This window comes from Calonectris borealis, chromosome 19, assembly GCF_964195595.1.
Source record: "Calonectris borealis chromosome 19, bCalBor7.hap1.2, whole genome shotgun sequence".
Lineage (NCBI taxonomy): Eukaryota > Metazoa > Chordata > Aves > Procellariiformes > Procellariidae > Calonectris > Calonectris borealis.
In genome coordinates, this window is record NC_134330.1 from 7,230,531 (window position 1) to 7,247,477 (window position 16,947).

The window sequence follows — 16,947 nt, forward strand, 5'->3', positions numbered from 1 at the left end:
CCGAGCCCTGGCGTGACCCCCGTTTTCTCCCGCAGGATTTACAGCATCTCACTCCAGCTGCAGGTCAGCACGAGATGTTTTATTAAACCCGCCGAGGGACGTACAGTAGTGGGGGGGGTGCGACGGCAGGGGAGGGGACGGAGCCGGCTCCATAACTTGACGAGACGAGAACGTACAGATAATTGCGGGATGCAAATAAATAGAGCTTCTATGGAAGGCAGCTTCACGTGGAGGTGCTGGTTGACTCCTTCTGCCGCCACCTTTCTTAGGGGAGAAGCCCTAATTCCCAAGTGACTGTTCTCAGGCCCTTCCATGGTTTCTAACACATCCATAACCCTTGCGTCTTCGCTGCCGCGTGGATCTCCATCCCCTGCCTCCACCGAGACGGCAGACCGAAGGACCTCGCTAGCTCACTGTCCCTCAAACGCTGGCGTGCCGCCCCCGGGCTTATCCCTAGTGAGCCTGGTTTTATCCCTTCCCCCTTCAGATCTAGTTTGAAGCTCTCTCAATGAGCCCTGCTAACTCCTGTGCAAAGATCCCTTCCCGCCTTGAGACAGGTCTACGCCGTCTGTCGCCAGCAGGCCTGGTGTCGTGTAGACCCACCCATGATCAAAAACCCCCAAATTCTGCCGCTGACACCAGGCTCGGAGCCAGGTATTGATCTGCCGGCTCCTCCTGTTTCTTCCCTCATCATCCCCTGCAACTGGAGGGAGAGAGGAGAACATTGCTTGTGCTCCTGATCCCTCACCCAGTTGTCCCAAGGCCCTGAAGTCTCTCTTGATTGCCCTTGGACTTCTTATTGCAACTGCAGCGCTGCCTCCATGAAAAAGCCACAGCGGCTAATAATCCCCGGGTGCCAAGGGGAGGGTCGGGGCCACCGTGGAGGCTCTTGCCCTGCACTGCTCAGGCCCATGAGCAAACCCACGAGTGAAGTTCCAGCTTTTATTAGTGGGGATCTGCAGGTTTCTGGGACAGGGGCTGGGAGGGCAGCTGGGTGTCAGGGTGTCCTGCGAGGACCCTGGCCTCTTCTTCCTCAGCCCAAGTGCCAGGAGCCGGGGCACTGTGCGAGGGTCCCTGCGCCGGGAGGGCTGGAGTCTGGGCTGGCAGCAACGGCGGGCACTGCAAGGGGCAGGGAGATGATGAGCACAACAAGCCCATGCCACCCTCCCTCCCCGGATCACAGCCCTGCGCCTGTCCCCACGTCCCAGATGCAGGGAAGGAGATGACAGGGCGTGGGGACGTTTGTGACCCGGCTCCGCACATGCGGGACCGTGTTTGTGACCGTAGATGCGTGCGGTGCCGTGTCACAAACACCCCGGGCAGGATAAATACCCCACGCAACCGCCCCCACTCAGTGGCGCGTTTGCCACGGACGCTGGAGGATCAGGACGGTCTTCGACGGCACCGACGTCCCCACGCCCAGCCATCTCTGCAGCCACTTGTGGTGAGAGAGCTGAGGTAGTGGCACGCAAGATGTCGCAGTCCCCCCCTGCCCAGAGTCCCGCAGAGCTGCCGGAGGAGCAGGCAGGACCCTCCTCTGGGCCTCCCCCGCACAAAAGGCAGCGTCAGGACCCCAAGGAGGAAGGTGAGCGCGGAGCATCCCCCCGGGCACCGGGCAGAGGGGATTTTGGCCAGTGCCCGGCTGTGCAAGCAGAGGCCCCCGCGGCATGGGAAGGTGCTGCGGCCTCTCCCCCATCCCGCTCCCGGCGCTACCCCCACCAGCACCCTGGTTCAGGGCTGGGGGTGACGGTGCCGCTGTCCTCCGGCAGTGTGCGGGCTGTGCCGGCGGGAAGACTGTGACCCTGAAGTTGTTGGGCAGCTGTGCCGTGAGGATGGGCTGTGCGTCCATGAAAATTGCCTGGTGAGTCCCCGGGGCTCGACACCCCCCAGTCCCCGACTCCCCCCGGTCCCCAGCCCCGCACCGCCCACAGCCCCTGGCACGCGCCCTCTTTGCCCCTCTTGCAGTACCACGCCAGCGGGCTGAGCCAGAGAGGGGCCGACGAAGAGGGCTTCTACGGCTTCTTGTTCCCCGACATCCGGCAAGAGCTGAACCGGGTGGCCCAGAAGGTGAGGCCGGGGACACGTGTCCCCACCGTGGTCCCCATGCCCCGTGTCCGGCGCTGCACAGGCCAGCAGCTCCCAGGGAGGACCTGGCAGCCGGCTGCAAGCAACCCCCCAGATCCTCCTTCCCCCCAAAAGGCCCATTTCTGTGGAAACTGGGGATTTGGAGAGGGTCAGTGGCTTCATCTGTGGGCCGGAGTCACCGGCCAGGCAGCCCACCGAAATGTGGCGGGGCTGTGCTGGGTGAGGGCGAGCCGGGTCCCCGGGGGCGTGCGGCGCTGACGCCGTCCATCTCTGTGCTGTCCCCAGAGGTGCTGCGTTTGCCGACTGTGGGGCGCCTCGGTCACCTGCCGGGGCCGGCGCTGCCCCCGAATCTTTCACTTTCCCTGCGGCAGCGAGCGAGGCTGCGTTTCCCAATTCTTTGGGGAGTTCAAGTGAGTGTATGCACACCGCGGGGCCGGGGCCGGGGTGGAGGAGGGCTGGGGCTGAACTGTCACCTCTGTCCCGCAGATCCTTCTGTTGGAAGCACCGGCCGGTGCAGCGGGTGCAGGCGGTGCAGCAGGAGCAGACCCCCTGCCTCATCTGCCTGGAGGCGGTGGCGGGGCGGCCCTGCTACAACACCCTGGTCTGCCCCGCCTGCGCCAGCGCCTGGTTCCACCGGCGCTGCATCCAGGTAGGCGGCATCGCCCCCAGCCCCTGATGTGGTCACCCCTGTTGTCACCCCGTCGCCCAGCTCCGGGACGGGGCGAGCGGGACACCCGCACCGCTGATGCTGATGCCATCTCTGCCCCAGGGCCAGGCGCTGCGCTCAGCCCTCCACCACTTCCGCTGCCCGCTCTGCCAGGACGTGGCCACCTTCCAGGCGGAGATGTTCCGCCTGGGCATCAAAATCCCTGACAGGTGGGTGCCCTCCCCTCTGCCTCCCTCCCCCTCCGCGATGCTCCGGCCGATGTCCCCCTGCCTCCCCGGGTGCCGGTGGGGGGTCCCCCAGACCCCGGGGCTGAGCGCTCCCCTGCTCCCGCAGGGACGCTGCCTGGGAGGAGGAGGGGGCCTTTGCCGACCATTACGAGCGGCACAGCTCCTGTGACGCCGGCCAGTGCCTGTGCCCGGCGGGACGGGAGCAGGCGGAGGAGAATGGGTGAGTGCGGTGACCCCGGTCCCCACAGCCCCCGTGAGGAGACGATGCCTTGGGGTGGAGGGATGGAGCTTCCCGGGATGCCGAGCTCGTCGTGGGGATCCCTGGGATGCCGGCAGCTCAGTCCCGGCTGCCAGTGGGTGGAGGTGGGCTCGGCACAGCGCTGGGGCTGGCAGCCCGCAGCTCGGGGGCCTTTGGTGACAGTGGGTCCCGTTGCTCCCCCAGGCCCTGGAAGCTCCTGATCTGCAGCTGCTGTGGCTCCCGCGGGACCCACCAGCTCTGCTCCGCGGTGGGAGAAGACGCCGACACCTGGGAGTGCGGTGATTGCAGCGACACGGGCAGCGGTGAGGGGTGCAGCCGGGGGGACAGGGTCCCCAGGGCCACGTGGCCACCAGAGCCACCTGGGACCTGAGGACCGGGGCAGGGCTGGGATCGGGGGAGGGAGGGAGTGTGGCGTGGGCTTGCTGTGCTCATCATCTCCCTGCCCCTTGCAGCGCCCGCCGTTGCAGCCGGCCCAGATTCCAGCCCCCCCGGCGCAGGGACCCTCGCACAGCACCCCAGCTCGTGACACTTGGGCTGAGGAAGGAGAAGCCAGGATCTTGAAGGACCACCACCGCCAGCTGGGACCTCCTGGGGAGGGAGGGAGTGTGGCCTGGGCTTGGGCTCCTCATCCCCCTGCCCCTTGCCGTGCCCGCTGTTGCAGACTCCAGACTCCAGCCCTGCCGGCGCAGGGACCCTCACACAGGGCGAGGGTCCTCGAAGGACACCCCGACACGCAGCTGCCCTCCCAGGTCCTGTCCCGGAAAGCTGCAGATCCTCGCTAATAAAGGCTGGAGCTTGGCATTCCAAACACGTGGGTTTGCTGATGTGCCTGAGCAGTGCAGGGCAAGAGCCTCCGCGGTGGCCCCGAGCCCCCTGTTGGCACCGTGGGTGCTGCCAGGCGGTTTCCCAAATAAGAGCCGGCACTGGCAGCCCCAGGTGAGATGCTGGTGTCACCCCGTGGGGACGTGCTGGGTGGCACCGGAGCTGAACGCGGACTGGGCATGGGGAAGCACCGCGGGAGCTGCCGTGGGGCCGAGGCCGCCCTGTCCAGGGGGAGCAGTGAACCCAGGGCGTGGGGAGGGCAAGGGGGTGCCCGTGGGTCCCTTCCCCTGTGTCAGGGCTCCAGCAGGGACTTCAGAGACCCCCAAAGGGCTTGAGAGCACAAACGCACCAAAACTCCTGACTTTTCATTGACAGGCACATTGATATAGTTCAAATTATTATTTTGATATAGTTTAAATTATTTTTGTCTTTTCCCTTTTCTTAGCCAAAAATATTTAGTTTGATATATTTATAAAGTATTTAGACCTCGGGGTCACAGTCTGCCTTCTTGGCCTTTCCCCGGACTCTTACCCATGAGCACTCGACCCTTTCATCACCATCGTCAAGCTCCAGACAGTCAAAACCCTCCCGAACACCCTGCTCCACCGCTCACCGCAGGGATACAGAGTCAGCTCCGAAGCTCCGCGGCCGGAGCCCTGATGGGAACCAGGCGGATGAAGGCTGCTCCAGCCTCCCTGTGCCTGCTGGAAACCTGCCCAAAAGCATCTGCGTTTTCAATTCCTTCTTGCCTTTAAGGACATTTTTGACATGAGTGAGGGGCCTGTTGTGGCCCAATTTCCTCCGTTTGCCATGCGCATTGCCGCCGCGGTGGGTGGACGGGCTCTAGGGGCTGCGGGAGGATTTTGCCCACAAGGCGAGGTGATTCCCGGGGATCTGGAGCCCGCCGGCAGAAGCAGGGTGACCCCCAGGGGTGCCCATCTCCGGGGTCTGGCTGGGGCTGAAGGACAGGTCTAAACCTCCAAGCACCTCTCCTTCTGCAGCCGCCCCTGTGTAACCCCTTGATCCATCTGGGGAAAAACCAACCCAACCCCCAAAAGCCAGGGACCTGCTCGAGAAGTGGGCCCATGTGAACCTCGTGAGGTTCAACAAGGCCAAGTGCAAGGTCCTGCTCCTGGGTCAGGGCAAGCCCCGGTATCCACGCAGGCTGGGGGATGGAGGGATGGAGAGCAGCCCTGCCGAGAAGGACTTGGGGGTACCGGTGGAGGAGAAGCTGGACACGAGCCGGCAATGTGCGCTGGCAGCCCCGAAGGCCAACCCTATCCTGGGCTGCATCACCAGCAGCGTGGCCGGCAGGGCGAGGGAGGGGATTCTGCCCCTCTGCTCTGCTCTGGGGAGACCCCCCTGCAGTGCTGCGTCCAGCTTGGGGGTCCTCAGCACAAGAAGGACGTGGACCTGTTGGAGGGTGTCCAGAGGAGGCCACGAAGATGATCAGGAGATGGAACGGCTCTGCTATGAAGAAAGGCTGAGAGAGTTGGGGTTGTTCAGCCTGGAGAAGAGAAGGCTTTGGGGAGACCTTATTGTGGCCTTTCAGTACTTAACGGGGGCTTATAAGAAAGATGGGGAGAGACTTTTTAGCAGGGCCTGTTGCGACAGGACAAGGGGGAATGGTTTTGAACTAAAAGAGGGGAGATTTAGACTAGATACAAGGAAGAAATTTTTTACGCTGAGGGTGGTGAGACACTGGAGCAGGTTGCCCAAGGAGGTGGTAGATGCCCCATCCCTGGGAACATTGCAGGTCAGGTTGGACGGGGCTCTGAGCAACCTGATTGAGTTGAAGATGTCCCTGCCCACGGCAGGGGGATGGACTAGATGAGCTTTAAAGGTCCCTTCCAACCCAAACAATTTTATGATTCTATGAAAAATTTCTTTACTGAAAGAGTGGTCAGGCCTTGGAACAGGCTGCCCAGGGAAGTGGTGGAGTCACCATCCCTGGAAGTATTTAAAAGACGTGTAGACGAGGCGCTTAGGGACATGGTTTAGTGGCCATGGTAGTGTTGGGTTGATGGTTGGACTCGATGATCTTAGAGGTCTTTTCCAACCTTAATGATTCTATGACTCTATGATTCTATGAAACCCCCCAAACCCAACCTTTCTCCCATTGCCAGCCTGCGCCTGCCTTTATCCCTGCCTCAATCCGCACCCCACCGGGCGGGCAGCTGCCCAGGGCATCCCGAAACCCCACGCCCGGGCAGGGGCTGCTTCATCTTGGGGTGGAGCTGAGGGATTCAGCCTCGGCCCTTTGGGTTTCCCTGCCCTCCCTGGGGCTCCCAGGACTATTCCTGGGTCCCCACGGGGATGCCGAGCCCTGGCGTGACCCCCGTTTTCTCCCACAGGATTTACAGCGTCTCACTCCAGCTGCAGGTCAGCACGAGATGTTTTATTAAACCCGCCGAGGGACGTACAGTAGTGGGGGGGGGCGACGGCAGGGGAGGGGACGGAGCCGGCTCCATAACTTGACGAGACGAGAACGTACAGATAATTGCGGGATGCAAATAAATAGAGCTTCTATGGAAGGCAGCTTCACGTGGAGGTGCTGGTTGACTCCTTCTGCCGCCACCTTTCTTAGGGGAGAAGCCCTAATTCCCAAGTGACTGTTCTCAGGCCCTTCCATGGTTTCTAACACATCCATAACCTTTGTGTCTTTGCTGGCACGTGGATCTCCATCCCCTGCCTCCACCGAGACGGCAGACCGGAGGACCTCGCTAGCTCACTGTCCCTCAAACGCTGGCGTGCCGCCCCCGGGCTTATCCCTAGTGAGCCTGGTTTTATCCCTTCCCCCTTCAGATCTAGTTTGAAGCTCTCTCAATGAGCCTTGCTAACTCCTGTGCAAAGATCCCTTCCCGCCTTGAGACAGGTCTACGCCGTCTGTCGCCAGCAGGCCTGGTGTCGTGTAGGCCCACCCATGATCAAAAACCCCCAAATTCTGCCGCTGACACCAGGCTCGGAGCCAGGTATTGATCTGCCGGCTCCTCCTGTTTCTTCCCTCACCATCCCCTGCAACTGGAGGGAGAGAGGAGAACATTGCTTGTGCTCCTGATCCCTCACCCAGTTGTCCCAAGGCCCTGCAGTCTCTCTTGATTGCCCTTGGACTTCTTATTGCAACTGCAGCGCTGCCTCCATGAAAAAGCCACAGCGGCTAATAATCCCCGGGTGCCAAGGGGAGGGTCGGGGCCACCGTGGAGGCTCTTGCCCTGCACTGCTCAGGCCCATGAGCAAACCCACGAGTGAAGTTCCAGCTTTTATTAGTGGGGATCTGCAGGTTTCTGGGACAGGGGCTGGGAGGGCAGCTGGGTGTCAGGGTGTCCTGCGAGGACCCTGGCCTCTTCTTCCTCAGCCCAAGTGCCAGGAGCCGGGGCACTGTGCGAGGGTCCCTGCGCCGGGAGGGCTGGAGTCTGGGCTGGCAGCAACGGCGGGCACTGCAAGGGGCAGGGAGATGATGAGCACAACAAGCCCATGCCACCCTCCCTCCCCGGATCACAGCCCTGCGCCTGTCCCCACGTCCCAGATGCAGGGAAGGAGATGACAGGGCGTGGGGACGTTTGTGACCCGGCTCCGCACATGCGGGACCGTGTTTGTGACCGTAGATGCGTGCGGTGCCGTGTCACAAACACCCCGGGCAGGATAAATACCCCACGCAACCGCCCCCGCTCAGTGGCGCGTTTGCCACGGACGCTGGAGGATCAGGACGGTCTTCGACGGCACCGACGTCCCCACGCCCAGCCATCTCTGCAGCCACTTGTGGTGAGAGAGCTGAGGTAGTGGCACGCAAGATGCCGCAGTCCCCCCCTGCCCAGAGTCCCGCAGAGCTGCCGGAGGAGCAGGCAGGACCCTCCTCTGGGCCTCCCCCGCACAAAAGGCAGCGTCAGGACCCCAAGGAGGAAGGTGAGCGCGGAGCATCCCCCCGGGCACCGGGCAGAGGGGATTTTGGCCAGTGCCCGGCTGTGCAAGCAGAGGCCCCCGCACCGTGGGAAGGTGCTGCGGCCTCTCCCCCATCCCGCTCCCGGCGCTACCCCCACCAGCACCCTGGTGCGGGGCTGGGGGTGACGGTGCCGCTGTCCTCCGGCAGTGTGTGGGCTGTGCCGGCGGGAAGACTGTGACCCTGAAGTTGTTGGGCAGCTGTGCCGTGAGGATGGGCTGTGTGTCCATGAAAATTGCCTGGTGAGTCCCCGGGGCTCGACACCCCCCAGTCCCCGACACCCCCCGGTCCCCAGCCCCGCACCGCCCACAGCCCCTGGCACGCGCCCTCTTTGCCCCTCTTGCAGTACCACGCCAGCGGGCTGAGCCAAAGAGGAGCCGACGAAGAGGGCTTCTACGGCTTCTTGTTCCCCGACATCCGGCAAGAGCTGAACCGGGTGGCCCAGAAGGTGAGGCCGGGGACGCGTGTCCCCACCATGGTCCCCATGCCCCGTGTCCGGCGCTGCACAGGCCAGCAGCCCCCAGGGAGGATCTGGCAGCCAGCTACAAGCAACCCCCCAGATCCTCCTTCCCCCCAAAAGGCCCATTTCTGTGGAAACTGGGGATTTGGAGAGGGTCAGTGGCTTCATCTGTGGGCCGGAGTCACCGGCCAGGCAGCCCACCGAAATGTGGCGGGGCTGTGCTGGGTGAGGGCGAGCCGGGTCCCCGGGGGCGCGCGGCGCTGACGCCGTCCATCTCCGTGCTGTCCCCAGAGGTGCTGCGTTTGCCGACTGTGGGGCGCCTCGGTCACCTGCCGGGGCCGGCGCTGCCCCCGAATCTTTCACTTTCCCTGCGGCAGCGAGCGAGGCTGCGTTTCCCAATTCTTTGGGGAGTTCAAGTGAGTGTATGCACACCGCGGGGCCGGGGCCGGGGTGGAGGAGGGCTGGGGCTGAACTGTCACCTCCGTCCCGCAGATCCTTCTGTTGGAAGCACCGGCCGGTGCAGCGGGTGCAGGCGGTGCAGCAGGAGCAGACCCCCTGCCTCATCTGCCTGGAGGCGGTGGCGGGGCGGCCCTGCTACAACACCCTGGTCTGCCCCGCCTGCGCCAGCGCCTGGTTCCACCGGCGCTGCATCCAGGTAGGCGGCATCGCCCCCAGCCCCTGATGTGGTCACCCCTGTTGTCACCCCGTCGCGCAGCTCCGGGACGGGGCGAGCGGGACACCCGCACCGCTGATGCTGATGCCATCTCTGCCCCAGGGCCAGGCGCTGCGCTCAGCCCTCCACCATTTCCGCTGCCCGCTCTGCCAGGATGTGGCCACCTTCCAGGCGGAGATGTTCCGCCTGGGCATCAAAATCCCTGACAGGTGGGTGCCCTCCCCTCTGCCTCCCTCCCCCTCCGCGATGCTCCGGCCGATGTCCCCCTGCCTCCCCGGGTGCCGGTGGGGGGTCCCCCAGACCCCGGGGCTGAGCGCTCCCCTGCTCCCGCAGGGATGCTGCCTGGGAGGAGGAGGGGGCCTTTGCCGACCATTACGAGCGGCACAGCTCCTGTGACGCCGGCCAGTGCCTGTGCCCGGCGGGACGGGAGCAGGCGGAGGAGAATGGGTGAGTGCGGTGACCCCGGTCCCCACAGCCCCCGTGAGGAGACGATGCCTTGGGGTGGAGGGATGGAGCTTCCCGGGATGCCGAGCTCGTCGTGGGGATCCCTGGGATGCCGGCAGCTCAGTCCCGGCTGCCAGTGGGTGGAGGTGGGCTCGGCACAGCGGCGGGGCTGGCAGCCCGCAGCTCGGGGGCCTTTGGTGACAGTGGGTCCCGTTGCTCCCCCAGGCCCTGGAAGCTCCTGATCTGCAGCTGCTGTGGCTCCCGCGGGACCCACCAACTCTGCTCCGCGGTGGGAGAAGACGCCGACACCTGGGAGTGCGGTGATTGCAGCGACACGGGCAGCGGTGAGGGGTGCAGCCGGGGGGACAGGGTCCCCAGGGCCACGTGGCCACCAGAGCCACCTGGGACCTGAGGACCGGGGCAGGGCTGGGATCGGGGGAGGGAGGGAGTGTGGCGTGGGCTTGCTGTGCTCATCATCTCCCTGCCCCTTGCAGCGCCCGCCGTTGCAGCCGGCCCAGATTCCAGCCCCCCCGGCGCAGGGACCCTCGCACAGCACCCCAGCTCATGACACTTGGGCTGAGGAAGGAGAAGCCAGGATCTTGAAGGACCACCACCGCCAGCTGGGACCTCCCGGGGAGGGAGGGAGTGTGGCCTGGGCTTGGGCTCCTCATCCCCCTGCCCCTTGCCGTGCCCGCTGTTGCAGACTCCAGACTCCAGCCCTGCTGGCGCAGGGACCCTCACACAGGGCGAGGGTCCTCGAAGGACACCCCGACACGCAGCTGCCCTCCCAGGTCCTGTCCCGGAAAGCTGCAGATCCTTGCTAATAAAAGCTGGAGCTTGGCATTCCAAACACGTGGGTTTGCTGATGTGCCTGAGCAGTGCAGGGCAAGAGCCTCCGCGGTGGCCCCGACCCCCCTGTTGGCACCGTGGGTGCTGCCAGGTGGTTTCCCAAATAAGAGCCGGCACTGGCAGCCCCAGGTGAGACGCTGGTGTCACCCCGTGGGGACGTGCTGGGTGGCACCGGAGCTGAACGCGGACTGGGCATGGGGAAGCACCGCGGGAGCTGCTGTGGGGCCGAGGCCGCCCTGTCCAGAGGGGAGCAGTGAACCCAGGGCGTGGGGAGGGCAAGGGGGTGCCCGTGGGTCCCTTCCCCTGTGTCAGGGCTCCAGCAGGGACTTCAGAGACCCCCAAAGGGCTTGAGAGCACAAACGCACCAAAACTCCTGACTTTTCATTGGCAGGCACATTGAGATAGTTCAAATTATTATTTTGATACAGTTTAAATTATTTTTCTTTTCCCTTTTCTTAGCCAAAAATATTTAGTTTGATATATTTATAAAGTATTTAGACCTCGGGGTCACAGTCTGCCTTCTTGGCCTTTCCCCGGACTCTTACCCATGAGCACTCGACCCTTTCATCACCATCGTCAAGCTCCAGACAGTCAAAACCCTCCCGAACACCCTGCTCCACCGTTCACCGCAGGGATACAGAGTCAGCTCCGAAGCTCCGCGGCCGGAGCCCTGATGGGAACCAGGCAGATGAAGGCTGCTCCAGCCTCCCTGTGCCTGCTGGAAACCTGCCCAAAAGCATCTGCGTTTTCAATTCCTTCTTGCCTTTAAGGAAATTTTTGACATGAGTGAGGGGCCTGTTGTGGCCCAATTTCCTCCGTTTGCCATGCGCATTGCCGCCGCGGTGGGTGGACGGGCTCTAGGGGCTGCGGGAGGATTTTGCCCACAAGGCGAGGTGATTCCCGGGGATCTGGAGCCCGCCGGCAGAAGCAGGGTGACCCCCAGGGGTGCCCATCTCCGGGGTCTGGCTGGGGCTGAAGGACAGGTCTAAACCTCCAAGCACCTCTCCTTCCGCAGCCGCCCCTGTGTAACCCCTTGATCCATCTGGGGAAAAACCAACCCAACCTCCAAAAGCCAGGGACCTGCTCGAGAAGTGGGCCCATGTGAACCTCGTGAGGTTCAACAAGGCCAAGTGCAAGGTCCTGCTCCTGGGTCGGGGCAAGCCCCGGTATCCACGCAGGCTGGGGGATGGAGGGGTGGAGAGCAGCCCTGCCGAGAAGGACTTGGGGGTACCGGTGGAGGAGAAGCTGGACACGAGCCGGCAATGTGCGCTGGCAGCCCCGAAGGCCAACCCTATCCTGGGCTGCATCACCAGCAGCGTGGCCGGCAGGGCGAGGGAGGGGATTCTGCCCCTCTGCTCTGCTCTGGGGAGACCCCCCTGCAGTGCTGCGTCCAGCTTGGGGGTCCTCAGCACAAGAAGGACGTGGACCTGTTGGAGCGGGTCCAGAGGAGGCCACGAAGATGATCAGGAGATGGAACGGCTCTGCTATGAAGAAAGGCTGAGAGAGTTGGGGTTGTTCAGCCTGGGGAAGAGAAGGCTTTGGGGAGACCTTATTGCGGCCTTTCAGTGCTTAACGGGGGCTTATAAAAAAGATGGGGAGAGACTTTTTAGCAGGGCCCATGGCGACAGGACAAGGGGGAATGGTTTTAAACTAAAAGAGGGGAGATTTAGACTAGATACAAGGAAGAAATTTTTTACGCTGAGGGTGGTGAGACACTGGAGCAGGTTGCCCAGAGAGGTGGTAGATGCCCCATCCCTGGGAACATTCAAGTTCAGGTTGGACGGGGCTCTGAGCAACTTGATTGAGTTGAAGATGTCCCTGCCCACGTCAGGGGGTTGGACTGGGTGACCTTAAAGGTCCCTTCTGACCCAAACTCTTCTATGATTCTATGAAACCCCCCAAACCCAACCTTTCTCCCATTGCCAGCCTGCGCCTGCCTTTATCCCTGCCTCAATCCGCACCCCACCGGGCGGGCAGCTGCCCAGGGCATCCCGAAACCCCACGCCTGGGCAGGGGCTGCTTCATCTTGGGGTGGAGCTGAGGGGTTCAGCCTCGGCCCTTCGGGTTTCCCTGCCCTCCCTGGGGCTCCCAGGACTATTCCTGGTGTCCCGCGGGGATGCCGAGCCCTGGCGTGACCCCCGTTTTCTCCCACAGGATTTACAGCGTCTCACTCCAGCTGCATAAATATGCCATTCCTGCTGATTGACAATCTACCTGCGTCTAAAGTGAAAAGAGATTTTTTTTGGTCTAGGTACATTATGGTACGAACTTTTTAAAGTCAACTTAATAGTATGCATCCAAACATAAGAAATAATTTATCTCTAAGTGATTTATCATCGAGAGCATCTTTATTTCAAACACTTGTTAAAAATAACCTTTAAAACAATGGCTGTTCAACTATTCATTAAGTCCCTTTAAAGTAATTTCATATATTAATATACATTAACATATTTCTGCAGAAGAATCGAAAGTACAGATGCAACATGAAGTTGTGCGAGATAATGTTGGATTGGAAGTGATGCTTTAAAACAGTATTTTCAGGTTTTGATACTGTACAATTTTTCAGTCCTATAGCTTATTTTCTTTGTTTTTGTGCATGTACTTTCAGTTTTAACAAAAAGGTTAAAAACATTAAAATCTATTCTACACAGATTTCTCGCTGAGTAGGACGTGTTGTGAATCGGAGAAAGATAAAGTTACATGTCAGGTACATTTGTCGTTTTAGGTAGAATGAGATGTTTCTCATCTCGGGTATGTTAGTGCCCTAACATATCCAGCTGCAGGTCAGCACGAGACGTTTTATTAAACCCGCCGAGGGACGTACAGTAGTGTGGACGTACAGGGGAGGGGGCGGAGCCGGCTCCATAACTTAACGAGACGAGAACGTACAGATAATTGCGGGATGCAAATAAATAGAGCTTCTATGGAAGGCAGCTTCACGTGGAGGTGCTGGTTGACTCCTTCTGCCGCTGGTACTGCTGGAACCAGCCCTCCTCCGGGTCCACGCAGAACTTCTTCCCCTTCAGCAGCTCCACGCTGGCGGGGAGAGAGGGGCTGTGTTAGCTGGGGGGGTGCAGGATCCAGCCGTGCCCTGGGGTTCCCCTGCCAGCCTGGGGATGCCGGCAGCATCCTGCCCCCCGCACCCCCCCAACGTGCTGACTTTTAGCAATTTCTGAAACCTCGGCTTCCTTCCCGTTTTTCTGGCTGGCAGCTGAAAGGGGGGATTTGGGGGGCAGTTTGGGAAAAAAGCAGGAGGGAGGTGCATGTGAAGAGCCAGGCAGGGCTCCCCCACCCACGGCACCCTTTGGGGGTGGCTTGTTTTGGGGGATCCCTGAAGGCAGAACAACGGGTGGGGAGGGTGGGCGAGCGAGGGTGAGGAGCCAGGGAGGAAGGCAGGGCGGGGGCCGGGTGTACTCACCGCACGGCCTTGCGGGAGCAGTGGGAAGGCGTCTTCTGGTAGCTCCTGATGAGGAAGGCAGGGATTTTCTGCCGGACGATCATCTCCTTGTAGCAGCACACGCCGTAGGGGCTGCGGACTGAGAGGAGGCGGGAGGGGTTGGTTCTCTCCCACGCCTGGCACGAGTGGTGTGGGTGCTCCCCCGGGGGCTCTCCTGCTCCCCCCCACTACGAGGGGTCCCCTCTTGCATCCCCGGTGTTCCTGCTTTACCCCAGGGTAGGAGCCCCCCATTTCCCTCTCCCAGGGGGGTTATTACCGAGCTCCCCAGCCGGGGTGCCGGGGCTGAAGCCATCCCCAAGCCTGTTTTCGCTCCTTTTGAACAGGACAGGGCCAGCCCCGTGCTCGGGCAGCTGGCGATGCCCCTCCGCCCCCAAACCCATAGCAGAAGCAGGAGTTGAAGCGCTTGTCCCCCTCCCCGGCCCCCCCAAACTCTGTCAGCCGGAGGAGCTGGGGATGGCACCGGGACTGGTGCCGGGACAGCCGTGGGGAAAGCATCCGTGTTGGTACTCACAGGAGACACCCTGGTTTCCAGTCCAGAGAGCCATCAGCAGCAGGGTGAGCAGGGCCAAGGAGAAGACCTTCATGTCCAACCCGGGGCTCAATCAGCACCAGCAGCCGGCAGCTCTTGCTGATTTTGAGGCCACCGAGAGCTACCTGCCTCTCCTGCCTGCACCTTGGCGTGATATACCCCCCGGTCAGGCTTTCCATGACAGCTCTGGGCTCTCCCCGGGGAAAGAACCGCCCGGAGATATCGATAAAGGGCAACCGGTGAATGGAAATTCCTTCTCCCAGCCCCTGCGGTTCCTGCAGTACCCAAGGGCTGCTGGAAAGTGCAGCGAGCAGCTGGCAGCTCTGCGCCACTGGTGATGCACCGGGGCCGGCAGTCTATTTTGGGGTTGGTTGTTGCCGCCGGCAAACCACACAGGATGATGTTCGCGCTTGCCAAAGCTCCAAGCGAGTTTATTTTCAAAAACTGCCTGTTATCAGCTCGGCTGCGATGCCTTTCTTGCAATTTTGCACCGGGACAAGTGGCTCAGTAGTGACCGGGCTCGCCCCAGCCCACCCTGAGACCCATCGCTGGCTGCCCATTGCGGTGGCTGTGCCCATCACGGTGCCTGTCGCAGTGGCAGTGCCCACCACATCTCCTCATGGCATCCTGCGATTGTGGGCTGTCACCGGGGCCTGACCAGGCACCCCTGAGGGGCAGCTTTAATCAAATTTGGGCCAGGGTTTCCACTCGTTAGGATGGCTGACGAGGAGCGTGGGAAGCCCCCTCCTCATGGGCTGTGCCTGCCTTTTGCCCCTCTCACTGGTGGCTTCCCCAAAGCCTGCATGGACATGGTTTGGCCCCATGCACCCCCCAGACCCCCCAGACATGGTTGGGGCTTCGGCTTTTCCCAGCTCCTTACTGACCCCAGCACTTACAGATGTGGTTTAACACCCGGGTAGGAAAACCGGCAGCAGGATCTGCCCGCTCCCAAGACACTTGCACAGCCAGATGTTTGCATGCGTGAGATCACGTTTAATTCTGTTCAGTGTGTTGTACAAAAAATAACCGTGGAGCTGCTCCCCCTTAACCCCTCTGCTGCTGCCAAGCCGGCGAGCGGAGCCTCACCGACACGCTGCTGCTGCCCGCGAGGGGTACAGGCAGCTGCCTGTGGGCAAAGCAGGGCTGAGAGCACGGGGCTGGCAGCGGGTCTGGACCCCAGCGCCCCGCGGGGTCGGCACACCCCACCCCGGTGGGATGCTGGGGATGGCAAAGGCTTTGCCTTCGGGAGGTGGTGAGGGTCATCACAGCGTGTTGGGGAGGGTGTCTCCGACGAGCTGCTGTATCCAAATGTGGTGTCCCCGCAGCCACCTCTGCAAAGGAGTTGCCTTCATGGTGTCCTGTCCCCCATGGAGGGGACTCCCCGCACCGCCTCCGGCCGCCCCACTAGCTGGGGATGGAGAAGGAGCTGACTTGGAAGCTCTGCTGGTACCTCTTCACCCAGGCCCTGCTCGCCTGGGTGCAGATCTCCTTCCCACTCCTCACCCTGAAGCTGGGGCAGAGAGAAGACAGGGTTAGCAGGGTGGTGGTAGGGGGACCCCGGTGCTGAGTTTCCAAGGGGCTTGGAGGCACAGAGGATCAGGATTGGACCCACCAAAGCAAGGCATGGGGTCTGGCAGGGTCTAGAGGGGCTTTGCCCCCAGGGCTGGGTTTAGGATACTCACATCACAGCCTGGTGTGGGCATTCAGGGCTGGTGGGGTAGCAGGCGACGACATTGTCTCTCTTGATCCTTCTTGTCTGGAAGTTGAAGCAGCACTTGTCCGGCACGGCTGGGGCTCCTGGGGGGACAGCGCAAGCTCGGCTTAGCTTGGATACCCCCACCTCCCATCTCAGCCCTCCCGCTGTGGGCATGACGACTCTTTGGGGGGAGCCCTCTTGCACCCCATGCATGAAGCAAACCCGCCCCCATGGCCCTGGGGGCTGTCCCCATCCCCCAGCCCGCGGGGACGGCGCAGGCGACACTGCTCACTCTGAGCCAGGCTCTGGCAGCACAGCGCGGCGAGGAGGAGGAGGGTGCAGACCACCCCAGCTGCCTTCGTCATGCCGGGCTGCAGGAGGGCTGCTCGGTGGTGCCGGGGCAGAGCTGCCGTCTGCCGGGATCAGGGCCGCCAGGCTGCTTTTATGGGGGAGCAGCGGGGCTGGCTTCCCCCAGGGCCAGCGGTTGCGTGGGCAGGGGGAGGAACTGGTCCCCCGCCACATCCCAAAGCACAGAGGGTGAGCAATACTTATCCCCTCCCAGCACAGCCCTGGGAAGGGAAAAACCTGCTCCCAAGCCCTGCTTTTGGCCCCCGATGGGCTTGGGATTTTTCCTGAGCTCCTGCCTCCAGCATTAGGGCCGGTGGCTGGGTTGCTCCCAAAGTTTGGCTCCACATCCCCATCGCCCGGGCAGGCTGCATGCCCCATGGCAGGAGCCCCAGGGTGGGCGAGAGGGTCTGGGGATCTCCCTTGGACGGGACCAGGGCTGGGCTTAGCACCCTGCAGGGTCCCCAGCAGCCGCACACGCTCCCGACGGTCCATGT

General features: G+C 62.1%; 5 protein-coding genes across 5 annotated transcripts in view; 2 read left to right on the forward strand and 3 right to left on the reverse strand.

The window, feature by feature from the left end:
* The window catches only part of MRPS17 (mitochondrial ribosomal protein S17), a 322,974-nt gene that overhangs the window by 57,203 nt on the left and 248,824 nt on the right, over positions 1–16,947 (reverse strand). The window lies entirely within an intron of this gene.
* LOC142090766 (E3 ubiquitin-protein ligase PHF7-like) lies at positions 1,474–3,764 on the forward strand. The gene is made up of 9 exons (XM_075169126.1): positions 1,474–1,585; positions 1,770–1,861; positions 1,966–2,067; positions 2,371–2,495; positions 2,572–2,734; positions 2,855–2,961; positions 3,086–3,199; positions 3,422–3,540; positions 3,691–3,764. The coding sequence occupies exons 1-9, from the start codon at positions 1,474–1,476 to the stop codon at positions 3,762–3,764; spliced, it is 1,008 nt and encodes a 335-aa protein (XP_075025227.1).
* On the forward strand, positions 7,852–10,398 carry LOC142090767 (E3 ubiquitin-protein ligase PHF7-like). The gene is made up of 10 exons (XM_075169127.1): positions 7,852–7,963; positions 8,148–8,239; positions 8,344–8,445; positions 8,749–8,873; positions 8,950–9,112; positions 9,233–9,339; positions 9,464–9,577; positions 9,800–9,944; positions 10,069–10,171; positions 10,328–10,398. Exons 1-10 carry the CDS (start codon positions 7,852–7,854, stop codon positions 10,396–10,398), a joined length of 1,134 nt encoding a protein of 377 aa, XP_075025228.1.
* Positions 13,299–14,529, reverse strand: LOC142090782 (regakine-1-like). The gene is made up of 3 exons (XM_075169142.1): positions 14,392–14,529; positions 13,842–13,959; positions 13,299–13,459 (listed from the first exon to the last, which is right to left on the reverse strand). Exons 1-3 carry the CDS (start codon positions 14,462–14,464, stop codon positions 13,360–13,362), a joined length of 291 nt encoding a protein of 96 aa, XP_075025243.1. The 5' UTR covers positions 14,465–14,529; the 3' UTR covers positions 13,299–13,359.
* Positions 15,762–16,470, reverse strand: LOC142090746 (C-C motif chemokine 4-like). The gene is made up of 3 exons (XM_075169107.1): positions 16,398–16,470; positions 16,092–16,206; positions 15,762–15,919 (listed from the first exon to the last, which is right to left on the reverse strand). The coding sequence occupies exons 1-3, from the start codon at positions 16,468–16,470 to the stop codon at positions 15,814–15,816; spliced, it is 294 nt and encodes a 97-aa protein (XP_075025208.1). The 3' UTR covers positions 15,762–15,813.

Excerpts from the sequence above, each read along its gene's own strand:
- LOC142090766 (XM_075169126.1), top strand. The coding sequence starts at position 1,474 with ATGTCGCAGTCCCCCCCTGCCCAGAGTCCCGCAGAGCTGCCGGAGGAG. Across the intron at positions 1,586-1,769 it reads TCAGGACCCCAAGGAGGAAG|TGTGCGGGCTGTGCCGGCGG; the intron begins GTGAGCGCGGAG and ends GTCCTCCGGCAG. Across the intron at positions 2,068-2,370 it reads TGAACCGGGTGGCCCAGAAG|AGGTGCTGCGTTTGCCGACT; the intron begins GTGAGGCCGGGG and ends TGCTGTCCCCAG.
- LOC142090767 (XM_075169127.1), top strand. The coding sequence starts at position 7,852 with ATGCCGCAGTCCCCCCCTGCCCAGAGTCCCGCAGAGCTGCCGGAGGAG. Across the intron at positions 7,964-8,147 it reads TCAGGACCCCAAGGAGGAAG|TGTGTGGGCTGTGCCGGCGG; the intron begins GTGAGCGCGGAG and ends GTCCTCCGGCAG. Across the intron at positions 9,113-9,232 it reads TCCACCGGCGCTGCATCCAG|GGCCAGGCGCTGCGCTCAGC; the intron begins GTAGGCGGCATC and ends TCTCTGCCCCAG.
- LOC142090782 (XM_075169142.1), bottom strand. The coding sequence starts at position 14,464 with ATGAAGGTCTTCTCCTTGGCCCTGCTCACCCTGCTGCTGATGGCTCTC. Across the intron at positions 13,960-14,391 it reads TGGAAACCAGGGTGTCTCCT|TCCGCAGCCCCTACGGCGTG; the intron begins GTGAGTACCAAC and ends GCCTCCTCTCAG. Across the intron at positions 13,460-13,841 it reads TGCTCCCGCAAGGCCGTGCG|CGTGGAGCTGCTGAAGGGGA; the intron begins GTGAGTACACCC and ends TCTCCCCGCCAG.
- LOC142090746 (XM_075169107.1), bottom strand. The coding sequence starts at position 16,470 with ATGACGAAGGCAGCTGGGGTGGTCTGCACCCTCCTCCTCCTCGCCGCG. Across the intron at positions 16,207-16,397 it reads CTGCCAGAGCCTGGCTCAGA|GAGCCCCAGCCGTGCCGGAC; the intron begins GTGAGCAGTGTC and ends CTGTCCCCCCAG. Across the intron at positions 15,920-16,091 it reads TGCCCACACCAGGCTGTGAT|CTTCAGGGTGAGGAGTGGGA; the intron begins GTGAGTATCCTA and ends TCTCTGCCCCAG.